Below are 14,133 nucleotides of genomic sequence, written 5' to 3'. Positions count from 1 at the left end.
AGACAGCAACAACATAGAAGTAATCTCCAGCCCAACACACTTCCCCAAATGATCATGTCACTAAAATTAGAGATGTAAAATCCCAATTAATCAGTTAACCTGTTAAAGTTTCAAGTGTCTAACTCCAAACCGTAGGTATCAACTTATAATAGAGCTGTTTAAAATAGTTGCCAAATCTTTTTAATAGGTGACATAATATATTCTTCTTTAGCCTCATAGTCAGAATTTGCTTGAACTGTTTTGGTTGATTTTTTTTTTAAATCAGCCTGAGAAAGACATGGAAAATTTCAACCAAATGGTCAAAGTTTGGCAAAGTTATATGCCAGTGAAATAAGGTCTTCAGTGAAGAGTTGTGTAACCTTCATACCAACTACTGAGTGAAGTCCTAATTATCCTAACATAAATATGAAATTAAAACAATATCCAAGTAACTGTCCTGCTGGGGCAATTTACCTTAAATTCTTCCACAATAATAGTCAGAGCTTCATGTCCAGCTTTCCTCATGTCTTCTAACTCAAGCTTGTGTTTCTCCTGTAAAAAACAATGTAACAAATGTTACACAATAACTACACACACTTTATAGAATCATATAAATTGAGATACAACAACCAAGTAACTGTACATCTCTTTCTTAATACAGGATTGTTTTTCGCATTTTCTGCAAGCTACATTTAAAAGTCGCAAGAAACTAAGTTTTCATCCCTTCTCTTTAGATACTATCTTCCTGCCCTGCTCAATTCAGTGAAAAAAAGTAATTCCTAATATTCAGCTCCAGTTTTCCATTTCTAAATCTCTTCCTATTACTTCTCCTTTCTTTATATTTATCCCCTTTAAAAAATCTGAACATTCACTGTCTTTTTTTATTTCTTGTTATATATATATTACCATAATGCCTTTGCACTTTCTTGAGTAAGACACTTTACATTTTTATTCTCTTTAGCCTTAAAAAGAGTTTAGATGGTTTGTATTTCTCTGGATCAAAACATTATGACTGTCCTCGAATCAACCTCTCAAGCCCCATCATCACTTTAATTACCTATATTTTAACTCATTCCACTTTATCAGTATCTTTCTACTTAAATGTTGCCCAGAAGCTAATACAATACCCCACATGGGCTTTGTGTTATAATCATGTAAAAGAATGTGATGCTGGCAGACCAACCAATCAGTCTATAACCCCATAACAACAGGAAGCATTACAATTTGTAATCAAGACAATCTACTTTATGGGTATCAAAGAAATGTAATTAAAACTATCAATCCCCAACTCATTTATTTATATTAATAAGAACCAAAGGATAGCTGCTAAGTGTATTTGTTTCTGTTTACACAGATCTTCGTATGCAATTTTATCCAGTTAAATTTAAAATCCAAGTTGTGAAACACTACAAGAAGCTAATAATATTATCTACATTGTTTTCAGCTTAACTATCTTGCTATAATCAACTACTGGCTAATTACCTTATGTGAATAAATTCAATAAACCTGAATGAATAGGAACAGATTTTATTCAAGTGATTGTTTCAAATAAAGTTTACAAGATAAGTTAAAAAGGAAGGCATTATACATCTGGGGTCAAGCCTGGGTTATGAGGAAATACAAGCATCGGTTTATGTGCTTAACAAGACACATATCATGCATAACCAGTGTTGTCCTGAATTAAGGTGGGTGAATTTTTTGAAGCAGCAATAAATAAATGTCCTCGGGACGCCAACATAAAGTGTATAAAGTCACAATCTGTGGCAGTTAAACATGTAGGCATATGGCTGGAGTGCCTCCCTCAGTGGAGTACGTCCCTTGGTTTGTCAGCATCTTGTGGGGATTTCAGTGAAGAGATACAAAATTAATCAGGGAAGGAAGTGGGTGATTATTTCCCTGATCATGTCTCTTGTTGGTTGTCTCATTCATTTATCCATGTACTTTATCAGTGGTCTCATGTGTATCCTGTGGGAAGATACATAGTCAGTCGGGGAAGGAAGCAGTTTGTTTTCCTGACCATCTCTCTCAGTGTCGTTCTCATGTGTCTCTTGAGAAAGAATATATGGTCTGCTACAGAAGGAAGGAAGTGGGTTGTTTCCCTGGCCACATCTCTCATCAACGGTCTCAATCACTTGTCCATGTCCTATGTCGGCAGTCTCGTGTGTCTCTTGTGGGAAGATATATTGTCTGTTAGAGAAAGAAGTGAGTGGTTTCCCTGGCCATGTCCCTTGTTGGCAGTCTCAAGTCATTCATCCTGGTACTGTTGGTAGCCCATGACATACTCCATATAGATGTCTCTATACCACCATCAGCTGTCTCATGAACCAGGTATAGCACTGAAACACTGCATGCTCTTAGCACTGGCTCTTTGTAGGGGTCCCCCACACACAGAACTTCCACTAATAGGGCACGAAGCTAGACCTCATAGCTCAGGGCCCTCAGGGTGTCAGTCAGCAGGATGTACTTCTTAGACTTCCGAGCATGGGCCCTGTGGAAGGCTGGGGTCCAGTTCTCGAAGGGCACCATCACAACCTTCTTCTGCTCCTCATTGATCCCTTACTTCATGGGATACCTGAAGGGGATTGTGTTTGGCTTCTTGTTAAAGAGTGGGGTACTACTGCAACTGTTTTCTTACTGGCTTGGTGAATCTAAAGATAGTGTAAACCAATAGTTTCAGAGTTTGTCTGCCCTTTTTCATGAAACCTGTCCTGAGTAAGGCACTCTCAGCGTGGCCCATCTAGGCAGGCAGTCACAAAGAACTATTCTACAGCTGAAAAATACATTTTAACTGTCAATGTCTAGTGAATTTATCTCTTAATTTACTGTTCATTATCACCCCAGTACTCTTATTATTACTGCTTACTAATTTTCTTCTTTTCAGTACATTTCAGAATAATACATATCACATGTATTGCAATAGCTTGTCCATATTGAGTCTTTTGTAATTTTCTGTACATGATTCTGAATTCTCTAGGTTCCTTTGCATCATTTCTCATTAATGGCAGATTTTCACAAATTACAATAATCCATAACCTCAGAAGTAAAATGGCATGCTAATTACTACTAACTCCTAGATCTGTGACAACAGCACCTTAGCAGGTGCAGATGAAAAAAAATGTTGATCTCAGTTACTACCTTGAAAAACAACAACAAAAGATCGATAATATCATACCAATAGCATATCAATAATTAAATCTGTAAACCATGTTGAACACCCACTACACACCTAACCCCAACTTGGTGTACAGCTGTTTATTGTTATCTTTCTTATTTTCAAGTTTTCAGCATACAGTGTTCTTCTCCAAGCCAATCTGAATTAATCAGTAATTAAAATGTAGAGAACATACAATACTTTACTTACACAGAAATATTGCATCTTCTGCACTCCCTTTACAGATGAACAATTTTAACAAAAATATACGTTCATGAATTGTAGGAAGTACTAGAAGACACAGTGAGCATTACATCATTCCATTTATCTAAAGCATCTGTCAGTTTTCTGTTACCTGAGTCTGAAATTTGGGTACCTTCTTAGATTTTTTGTTGCTTTTCAAGATAGTAATTCGGGAATCAATATTTGTTTTCATCTGCACCCAATAAGGAGGTTGGAAAGCTATTACAATGTGCTGTTGTCACAGATCCAGATGGGCTCCATTAGGGTTTTAAGCCTTTGAAGTTGGGCAGAGTTGTGGAGTAAAGAGTGTCAAGCTGTGTTGAGCAACACAAAGGTCCCCAAGTTCACACATGCAGTTCTACTGCAGTTCTCAGTTATCTTCAGCTGACAAAATTAACAGAAGACAGACAACAAATAGACCAGATTCTTCCCAGTTTATAACCCTATAGTCTTCTCTGTTAACTAACTCTATTCAGCCTCAAAATATGAGGATGGTCCATGACCAGAGGATCTATTGCCTAGTTTCCTTCCCCTAGAAGTCAAAATTTAATATCTGGTGTGCTCTGGGTGACACCCATCTCTTTATTTAACAATGCTAAATTTGAATAGGTGGACATTAAAGTTTAACAGCCCTCTATTGTCAGCCCTGTACAACTGTCCTTTGGAACTTCTATCCATCAAACAAATAAGACTACATCTCATTACACTGAAAATCAACATTCTGAGATTGATACACCAGCAGTTGATTTAGCCGATCTAGAGAAGACCCACCATATCAGCTGCAGCTCACTCTGTAGTTGACTCTTGTACTCTACCCCTAACAAAAAGAGTACTTTTGTCCTGTCAACTCCCTGTGGTAACTCAATCCATGATACTGTTACGGGAGCCTAGACTGCCCTGCCTCAACAATAATGTCTGCCTTGACCACAGTGCAGATCCCTAAAACGCAAAACCCTGGGCTCTTTCAAGTCTGGTGCACGTAGCACGCAGGCAAGGTCGAGGGAGAAGCTTTGAAAGGCAGGAATGTTTTGCATAACAATGCAGATTAAGAAGCACAGCGAGACAACGTCAGGAACACACGACAAGAAACCTTGCACTGATATTTCTGTTTCTGATAAGCAAAAATTACAGATGCTGTCATAAAACTGTTAATTATGCATACAGCTTTTGCAACATCCTGAGTAGCAGGATGTACCCAATAGGGGCATTGTAGGTATCTTACACAAGACATAATCAATTGGTAATTATTATTAGGATAACCAAGTCTCACTTTGCTATAAAATGGGCTTAGTAAGAAGGGAGGGAATGAGCAGGATCGACCCACAGGTCCTGCTTGATGTAACTAGAAGTAAAAAGGCCCTTCACACCAGCTACATTAGCACATAGCGTTCCAACAGGCGGGAATCAAAGGAACCATGACCTCCTGCTTAGTACTATATGTAGCATAATAGAAAGGGTCTACTTTCAGTATCACCTTCTTGACACTATTATCTCTTAGAAAATTTTGATGGAGTTGTGATCTTTAGAAAGGTGATGAGTGAGGATATTTAGTTAAAAGATTTTTGATGTACAAACTACTCATAATCTGTTATTTCTTATCTGGAGTGGAGTATAATTATAGAAGTTGTTTTACCACCTACACAAGTTTTCAAAATAATTTAAATAGTTAAAGATGCAGATAGGTGTCTAGTGAGATTTTCCTAATAAGCCTAGGCAATAAATCCCATTAATTTCATATAATCATCTAAATACCTTTAAAAACCTGGGTCGTAGACCCCAAGATTGGATGTATTTTATGTGTTTTTTTAATTATGAAACATGCTTTTGCTTAATAAATGTTTATTTCATCAGACAATACAGTATGAATGCCCAAATAACACACATCATCCTTTCCACAGCAGAACAATGAACTACTCAACAAAATGTTTTTCAAGTTAAAGAGTTGTAGTAAGTGTGGAAATAAAAATTCAATTTAATACACACAGTTTGTGTAACCAAGTGATAACAGATTACAAGTGAAAGAAATATTTAAATTTAAAAATTTTAACTGTTTACTGAAAAATATCTAGAGCTGTAGCAATGCGTTTGAATCATAGTTTTTCACACTGGTGTACCTCCTCAACTACATTCAGCAAAAATATTTGGCTACTTGAAGGTAACCATCATTAGAATTTTAGCAGCAGTACTGAATATCAGATTCAAAGCAGAAGAAGATTTAATTGGAGGATTAGAGAAATTTAATATGCAAATACACTACTATGCTTAGATAACATTGCATTGGGACTAGAACATCTGGTTAAATAAGTCAGTTCACATCATGTGACACATACCAATGACACCACATGCTAACTAAGACACTGTAAAAAACCCACACTTGATACGCTGAGAACAAACAATTTTTTTTTTTAGTATAAAAGAACAGAATCGACTGCATGGGAAAAATATGGTACAGAGTTAATATCCACAACTTCACAAGTCATTAGCAAATTAAGTTAGCTGTAAGACATGAACATGGGAAAGTATAGAAGACAAGCATTCCATACCGCTTTATCTTTGATCATAGATATGAAAAAGGGGATTGCGGGTAAAGATCATTTTCAGTAACAATTCTGGCAGAGGGAAAAAGTTATAAACTAAAAAAAAGGTTTAAAATGAAAACAATTAAAGGGTCATGACAGGAAAATATTGTTTCCAATATAATCTCAAATACAACTCAAATGTAAGTGAGCAATACCAAGACTGATGGGATCAAAAATGTTAGATTGACTGTGAGAACAGGATTTGATCATAGTTTATGTCTCCTTTGGGCTAGAACAGAAGCATCCAAAATTGCAGAACACGAGGATCAACACCAGGGCCCCTCCAGAAGCTTCTCTTCACAGTGAATCTTTCAAGTTTCAGTATAATAACTTGTTCATATCTATATCTAAGCAATATATACCAAATATAAACTAAGATGTCCCGTGGCACCTTATAGACTAAAAGATTTATTGGAGCATAAGCTTTCATGGGCAAAGACCCACTTTGTCAGATGCATGGGACATCTGTTAGTCTATAAGGTGCCACAGGACTTATCAGAAACAGAAATACCAGTGCAAGGTTTCTTGTCATGTGTTCCTGACGTTTTCTCGCTGTGCTTCTTAATCTGCATTGTTATGCAAAACATTCCTGCCTTTCAAAGCTTCTCCCTCGACCTTGCCTGCGTGCTACGTGCACCAGACTTGAAAGAGCCCAGGGTTTTGCATTTTAGGGATCTGCACTGTGGTCAAGGCAGACATTATTGTTGAGGTAGGGCAGTCCAGGCTCCCGTAACAGTATCATGGATTGAGTTACCACAGGGAGTTGACAGGACAAAAGTATTCTTTTTGTTAGGGGTAGAGTACAAGAGTCAACTACAGAGTGAGCTGCAGCTGATATGGTGGGTCTTCTCTAGATCGGCTAAATCAACTGCCGGTGCAACAGTCTCAGAATGCTGATTTTCACTGTAGCGTAGATTTAGCCTTACTTGTTTATGCAGATTCACACTAACACAGCTATCCCTCTGATAAGTATAAACTAGTAACTGATGTATATAGGATTATTAAACTCAGACCAGATTATATTTAGTAATATGAAAATGCCAGATTAAGCAGATGAGTACTCTTAAAAAGTATTTGAAAAATAAAAAAGACATATCAGATCACTATAGATGCTTTTCTTAATGAAAGGAACTGATGAGTAAAAAATGGTTACTCATCTTCTCATAACTACTGTTCTTTGAGATGTGTTGTTCATGTCCATTACAAACAGATGTGTGCATGTAACATGTACAACTGGAAACATTTTCCCCTAACACTATCCGTAAGTTTCAGGGGGTAGCCGAGTTAGTCTGTACAGGATAAACTTAAAAAAAAAACAAATGGTCTGGCACTTTATAGACTAACAAAACAGCCCATGAAAGTTCATGATACTATCTGTAAGATCATCCAGAGTGCCCTCCAGAATTGAGCCTTCATGGCGTCCAATATAGAGCACTGCTGATCCGACTCCTTCAGTTCCTTCTTGCCGGCTACTCCAACAGAGGGATAGAGGGAAAGGTATTGAAATGGACATGAACACGACAACATGAAGAACAGTAATGAAAAGATAAGCATTCTTTCTTTGAGTACTTCTTCATGTCAATTTCAATCAGGAGACTTGCAAACCCAAGTTCAGTAGTTCGTGTTGGAGTTATTGAAACACCTCTCCACCAAAGACCACATCGACTCTGGCATGCTGGGTAACTGCATATTTCACTATGAAAGTGTGTATGGAAGACTATGTCACTGCCCTGCACATTTCCTGGACAAGAATCTGTGACAGGAACAACACTAAAGAGGCCTATGCCCTTGTGGAGTGCACAATAATGGGAGGGGCCGTAATTGGTGGGGAAGCAACTCCTGGAAAGTTATAGCATTGGCACTGGCATTTGCATGACAAAATCCACTGAGAAAAGACAGGAGGACCTTTCATTCTGTCTGCTATGGCTACACATACTTATATGGACTTTGGAATGGCTCTGTTCTGTCAATATAAAAAACTAGTGCTCTGCAGACATCCAATGAGTGAAGCCTCTGCTCTCTGTCTCTCGAGTGCACTTGGAGGAAGACGTCCAGATTCATGTCTAAATGAGAAACAACGTTGGAAAGGAAAGCCATATGAGGCCTGAGCTAAAACTTGTCCTTACAGAACACAACTTAGGGTGGCTCTGATGTTAAGACCTGGAGCGCAAACACCCTCCTGGTTTAGAATAGTGATAGAGATGCAGCTGTGTTAGTGTGGCCTAGCTGAAACAAAAGACAGAACTATGTAGCACTTTAAAGACTAACAAGATGGTTTATTAGGTGACGAAAGCTCATCACCTAATAAACCATCTTGTTACTCTTTAAAGTGCTACATAGTTCTGTCTTTTGTTCCTCCTGGTTTAGGTTATCATTACCAGAAAAGTCACCTTGCCAGTGATTAAAAGCAGACCAATCAGTTTGAAAGGACCAAGTTAAGGTCCCAAAGTGGGATCAGCTACCTGGCACGTGGAAATAGCCTATCAGGACCTTTCAGAAAACAACTGATGATGAGGTTGGCAAAGACTGACAATCCCTCTGCATCTGGATGAAAAACTGAAATGGTGACTATGGAAACCCTTAGTTTTCACATGGACTAATCATGATTTTTGAGATGTAAAAGGTAATCAACAATAAATGGTATAACAGCAAGCATAACGGATGAATGATGCTGTGCCATCCAGACAAACTCCCTTCCACTTGGCAAGACAGGTAGCCCTAGTGGAGGGTTTCCTATTGCCAAAGAGGACTTGCCTAACCTGGAATGAGCAGGTAAGTTCCATCAGGTTCAGCCATGGAGCTTCCACGTTTTGAGGTGCAACAACTCATGGTACTGACTTATTAAGTCCCAGAAGAGCAGCGAAGAGATTGGGTACAAGTTTCAAAGTTTCATGTTAGTCTTTTTCAGTAAAAATAAAGACTAACAAATTTATTTGGACATAAGCTTTTGTAGGCTGGAGCTCACTTCATCAAATGTGGTAGGTTCATGGTGACTCAGGCTTCCATGGAGGTGACAAACATAATTGGGGCTACCACTGACATTTCCACAAGTGATGCATATGAGAATTGGCAGGGCCAGGATGGAGTTGTCATTATCACTATGATGGATGGGCGGGGTACTAACCTTTTCTAAATGTCCCAGCATTCAGTAACTAAAGTGTTAAACCCAGAAGAGTAGCATCCAGGAACTATTCACAAGGAGCCAGGAGAACCAATGGAGAAAAGTGTAAGATTTGAATTGGAAGCAGTGATGTGCCGGAGACAATTCTTTGCATGATTTTAAAGAGAAAAAGCTGAAGAAAGATGAAGAGAACCTTGAGAGCCAGACGCAGCAGCCCCAATAACGGGGCCAGAGCCAGAGACGTTGCAGATGCAGCAACCCTGATTGAGAGGCTGGGGTTGGGGCAGGCCAGGCTGCCAAGGCTGCAGCACCACGGCAGCGCAGCAGGGAGAGGAGCAGCTGGGGCCAACAGTGGGGAGGGAAGGTGGTCTGGGGAGTTGGAAGCAAGAGACCTCCTTTGGTCTGGCAAATTCCCTCATTCGGGGATGGTCAGGTCCCGAGGGTACCGGACCAGAGAGGCCTGTAGTACTTAAATGTCAACAACACATGGACTTGACTCCCCTCTTATTCTCACAGGGGTAAAGCAAGAATAACCCCACTGAATTCATGTTAATTATTCCCATCATGACTAATGAACATACCCACTGGAGCATGCTACTGTGTAGCAACTATTTTTATCACAGAACGTGTATTCTATTATAATAAGAACAAGGGTACATCAGTGTTTTCGGAGGAATAGGTTGCATCAAAACCAAACATTCTGTGCTGCAGGAAAGGAACCAAAACATGCTCATCATCACCTGTACTCCAAGTTAAATCCCTAGCATCAGGGAAAGTAAGCTAATCAGAACCCCATCCTCACAACTGCTCAATGGTTGCCAGAATCTCTACGAGCAAGGAGAAGCTACTTAGTGTCCTCCTTAGCAAGTGTCTCCCTCCTTCCCTGCTGGCCCACAAAGTTCTCCTCCCAGTTGAGGCAGGTGTGTAGCATTTTTCACTTTCAAGTTACCATAATTTTAGTCAAACAGGCACCAAAGAACATGTAAACTAAAGTGAAAAAGATATTTCTCTAGAAGGCTGCAAAAATAAATAAATGTATCTTAATTACAAACTTTACAAGGTTCACACTACACCTGGTCCCAGAAGTACACTTCATTAATTCTTCTAATAATAATGATTTTTTTTGGTTATTAATGTAAGACAAAATAACCATTTGTATTCAGACTGCGTACTACAATACCAGACTTAACAATTTCAAGTAATTAAGTTAGTAAGGTAGTGAATTGACTTTCATGAACAATTTCTTAATATACTGGTGAGAACACTTCCAGTTTCTGTTGGTGCTGTGCAAATGTGAATGTACCAGTCTTCTGGGATAGATTATGATTGATTAAATGTGAAAAACTATGTTAATGCAATGCTATGGTAGAGATTTTACATGCCCAAAAGTAAGGAAATGTAAGGTTATAATTCCCACAGCCAATGTAATTCGATCCCTTCAGCATTTGTAATATATTATATGGCTCTCTAATGTGTGAACATTAATCCCTTAAAATATTACATGCAAAAAGATTATGGATGAATTCTATTCCCACATACAGTACAGTGCAGGGAATCTAGAGAACGTCCACTGAAGAAAAAGCACAGATTAGTACAGAAAGTCAGGAGATGAGTTATCCTTCACCACAGCACTCTAAGGACATATTTAATATTATTATTACTTTATATTTTGCTAGCAGTACAATACTGCCTATTGAATTTGTAAGACCATATTATCCCCTTTTTACATTGAGGAAACTGAGGTACAGAGACTTAACTAACCAAAGCCAAAAAGAGGCCTGTGGCAGACCTGGAAACAGAATTCATGTCTCTTGAGTTGCAGACAAATAACTTAAATCACAAGACTATCTTCCTTCTTTAAAAGTCTTCCATCTATGTAATTCTGAAAAAGTATTTGCCTGGCGGTGCTCCCTATACCGTGCTATGTGGGCACCATTTCAGAAGGCACCAGAGCTCCTCCCCAATGGATACTGCTCAATGTAACACATCTAGCACTGGTGTGAGTGGTGAGCACACACACCTAAGGTGGAATGGACATTTGATGAACTTACCATCAGCACTGAGTTTGTGTAAGGAGAAGTGAATGGCTGACGTACTGCTAATTTATGTAACATGCACCAACATCCTTTTGTTAAAGAAATCTTAGAAATGCATGCAAATATAACAGCAAAATAGAAAAAATAATGTGACCTAAATGACATTTTATTATGATTAAAACTCAGAGAACACAGAAAACCGTAACACAAATTCCTGTTCTTAGAGATCAGATATTTTTCAAATACTAAAACTTTAGCAATTCAGTAAAGCTGTGACTTAAATTTAAAACCACTGATATTCTGCTTAGTATAATATTTCATATACTTTATTAATCAGATTTTTGGTACAAGCATATATTTCCTGCCCTGCCCTAAATTGCTAATATGTTTCTCTTAACAGTTAATCAGGCCAGACAAGAATAAAACATTCCAACTACTTCATGGGAGTATCACATCCATTGAACTATGACCCTAGTGACTGGGAGTCGACTATTTACTTTTCACTATTAATGGCCAAAATAGTAGATTAAATTATCCAATTTTTCATCTGTTTTGGTGGGGAGCAGTCTGTGGTTTGGTTCTTTTTTTTTTTTTTTTTTTTAACCACAATCAACTGGTCAGGTGGCTGTAATTTCATCACTTGATAATAAATTGATGTCTGACATTTAGATCTGAGAGAATAAGTCTTTCTGTCTCTGTAAAAAACAACATACACAAGACAAAATAAGGTGCCTAAAATTAAGCTCTTAAATCCTTATTTATGTTAAATAAACATTATTTGGTTTTCAAAAGTCCTAAGGAAAAAATAATCTTTTTATTTAGGTGCTTAAATGTGACTCTGGGAGACTAACCTAGTGTGATAATGTTGAATTTTGTGGGGTTTTTTAAATTATGAAGTCAATCTGTAGGAAAGATGAAATAGGAGTCATATATAAGAATGACAAAAGGAGTTGTTTCTAATAGTTTAGGAATGAAATTCTGTACCAACTGAAGGTAACTGAAAAAGTCCCCAATTTCAGTGGAGTCAGGGCTTTCACCCTACCTTGTTTCAGTTGTTCTCTTTTATCTCAATTAAGTGAAGACCAGAAGAGCTAGCAATCTTTAGTTTCTTCTCTGTCTGTAAACAGACACCTGTTTAAGCATCTGGAGCAGGCAGCAATGCTCAGAGAAGAAATCTATAGCAGCGATATCTAAATATCTAATATTGTATCAATCTCATCAGATTTTGTTTTTATTTAGACCAGAGTATCTTAGATAAAAATGACAAATTTATAGAGAGAAATAACGTCATTAAATGCAACATTTCTAAGACACTGTTTATCGTATTTTATTAAAGATGAGTCAAAATGCCCATACCAATTTTCAAGGAGCTAGGAACAAGACTTTGCACCAGTACATGTAGCTCTATGTAAACTAAGATTGTTTTATCTTGTTGAATTAGTGAAAAAATAAATAAATTTGGTACCATTGTTTAAAATGTATTATCAATAAACATCCAGCTTCCCTCTAATCTATGTAGCCTCATAGCTGCTTAATGAGCCCTGCTCAGGGATGCCACACAACTCACTGTTCTGTCCTTCTGTGGTTGAGAGAGAAGTGTACCTCCCACAGGCAGGCAGCTCAATGCGCGGCAGACCTGAGCCCCTGGGTACGGCTCATTATGCAGTTGCGAAGCTGTGCTGCTACACAGCTTTGACAAACATTGCACTTTTCTCGGTTTTAAAATGTAATCCTCTTCTAATTGTGAAAGGTTAAGGCAAAAGAACTCAGACTAATTTTCAAAATACAAAATTCACATGTCAGAGCCCAGTCAATGGTTGAAATAAAATGCAACAAGTTCTCAGTGTATTTTAAATTAAGCATATCACTCACTCATATTTAAAAATGTCATGTTATATATACAATTCCATGTCAAATAAAAAAAAATAGAGAAGAAAGAGAATAATAAACATATGACAATATAACAAAGTTAATATCCTTGTAAATATTTACTTTAAAAAGTACCAAAAATACATGTTCTACCACACAGTAATTCTTAAATGTATCTATGCTTCTCTTATAAGTTTTTTTTCAAGATTCATACTTCGAATGAATTAACAGTAAATAAATGCCAATGCCTAGTAGGTGAAGGGAAGGCACGTTATTTTTTTTCTGGAAAGTACCTAAGAACTTCTTCAAAACAAACAGGATATGGGAAAGAAGTGAATTTTTGAGAAAAAAAAACAACTAAGGGCTTGTCTACATGGTCAGACTGTGGCAATCTGGGGTCTGAATCATACAGCCTGCTGTGGTCTGTCCATGTACACCCTGCTGATGCACTTTAACCAGATTATTTCAAAGCACTCAACCAAAGTGATACAACATATCCTCAGTGCACCCAGAAACACTTCACTTGGCTAACAGCACAGGGTAGATTCACACCCCAGCTTGCTTAAGCTAAAGACAGTTACCAGCTTCTGTAACTGGTATTTGAGACATGTTCCTCATGTCCATTCAACATAACTATGTGATATCGCCACATGCACCAGTGTTGGAAGATTTTTCATTAGCAGTATCTGTAGGGGCACTGGCTCAAGTGCCCCCGGAGTGGCACGCCATGCCACACCATATACGGTACCTCCAGCCCCCTCCACTCTCACAGACGTTAGTTCGAATTAACTTTAATAGGGACTGCACATATAAACCGCTAGTTCAAATTTAAATCGAACTAGTGGAGCGCTTAATTCAAACTAGGTAAACCTCATTCTACGAGGAGTAACGCCTAGTTCGAATTAAGTAGTTCGAATTAAGGGCTGTGTAGCAACTTAATTCGGACTAGTTGGAGGCTAGCCCTTCCCAGCTTGCCCTGGTGGCCACTCTGGGCCAAACCAGGGAAACTCTTCCGCCCCACTCCCGGCCCCTGAGCCCTTAAAGGGGCATGGTCTGGCTACAGTGCTTGTGCCAGTTGCAAGCCTGCCAGCACCCAGCCAGTAAACCCTGCACCTGGCACAGCATGAGCCAGCAACCCGCTGCCATACAGCCCTC

At 38.4% G+C, this 14,133-nt stretch overlaps 1 protein-coding gene across 11 annotated transcripts in view; it reads right to left on the bottom strand.

The window, feature by feature from the left end:
- The window catches only part of CCDC91 (coiled-coil domain containing 91), a 518,367-nt gene that overhangs the window by 385,803 nt on the left and 118,431 nt on the right, over window positions 1-14,133 (bottom strand). For all 11 annotated transcript variants that reach the window (XM_089771336.1, XM_089771314.1, XM_075901346.2 and 8 more), the window contains one exon: window positions 454-531. In XM_089771336.1, coding sequence (XP_089627462.1) covers window positions 454-531 — 78 coding nt within the window. The remainder of the gene's footprint in view (window positions 1-453; window positions 532-14,133) is intronic.

The sequence above is a fragment of the Pelodiscus sinensis genome, chromosome 1 (genome assembly GCF_052426305.1).
Source record: "Pelodiscus sinensis isolate ZL-2025 chromosome 1, ASM5242630v1, whole genome shotgun sequence".
Taxonomy (NCBI): domain Eukaryota; kingdom Metazoa; phylum Chordata; order Testudines; family Trionychidae; genus Pelodiscus; species Pelodiscus sinensis.
The sequence above is the reverse complement of the archived record's forward strand: the minus strand, read 5'-3'. Positions and strand labels throughout refer to the sequence as shown.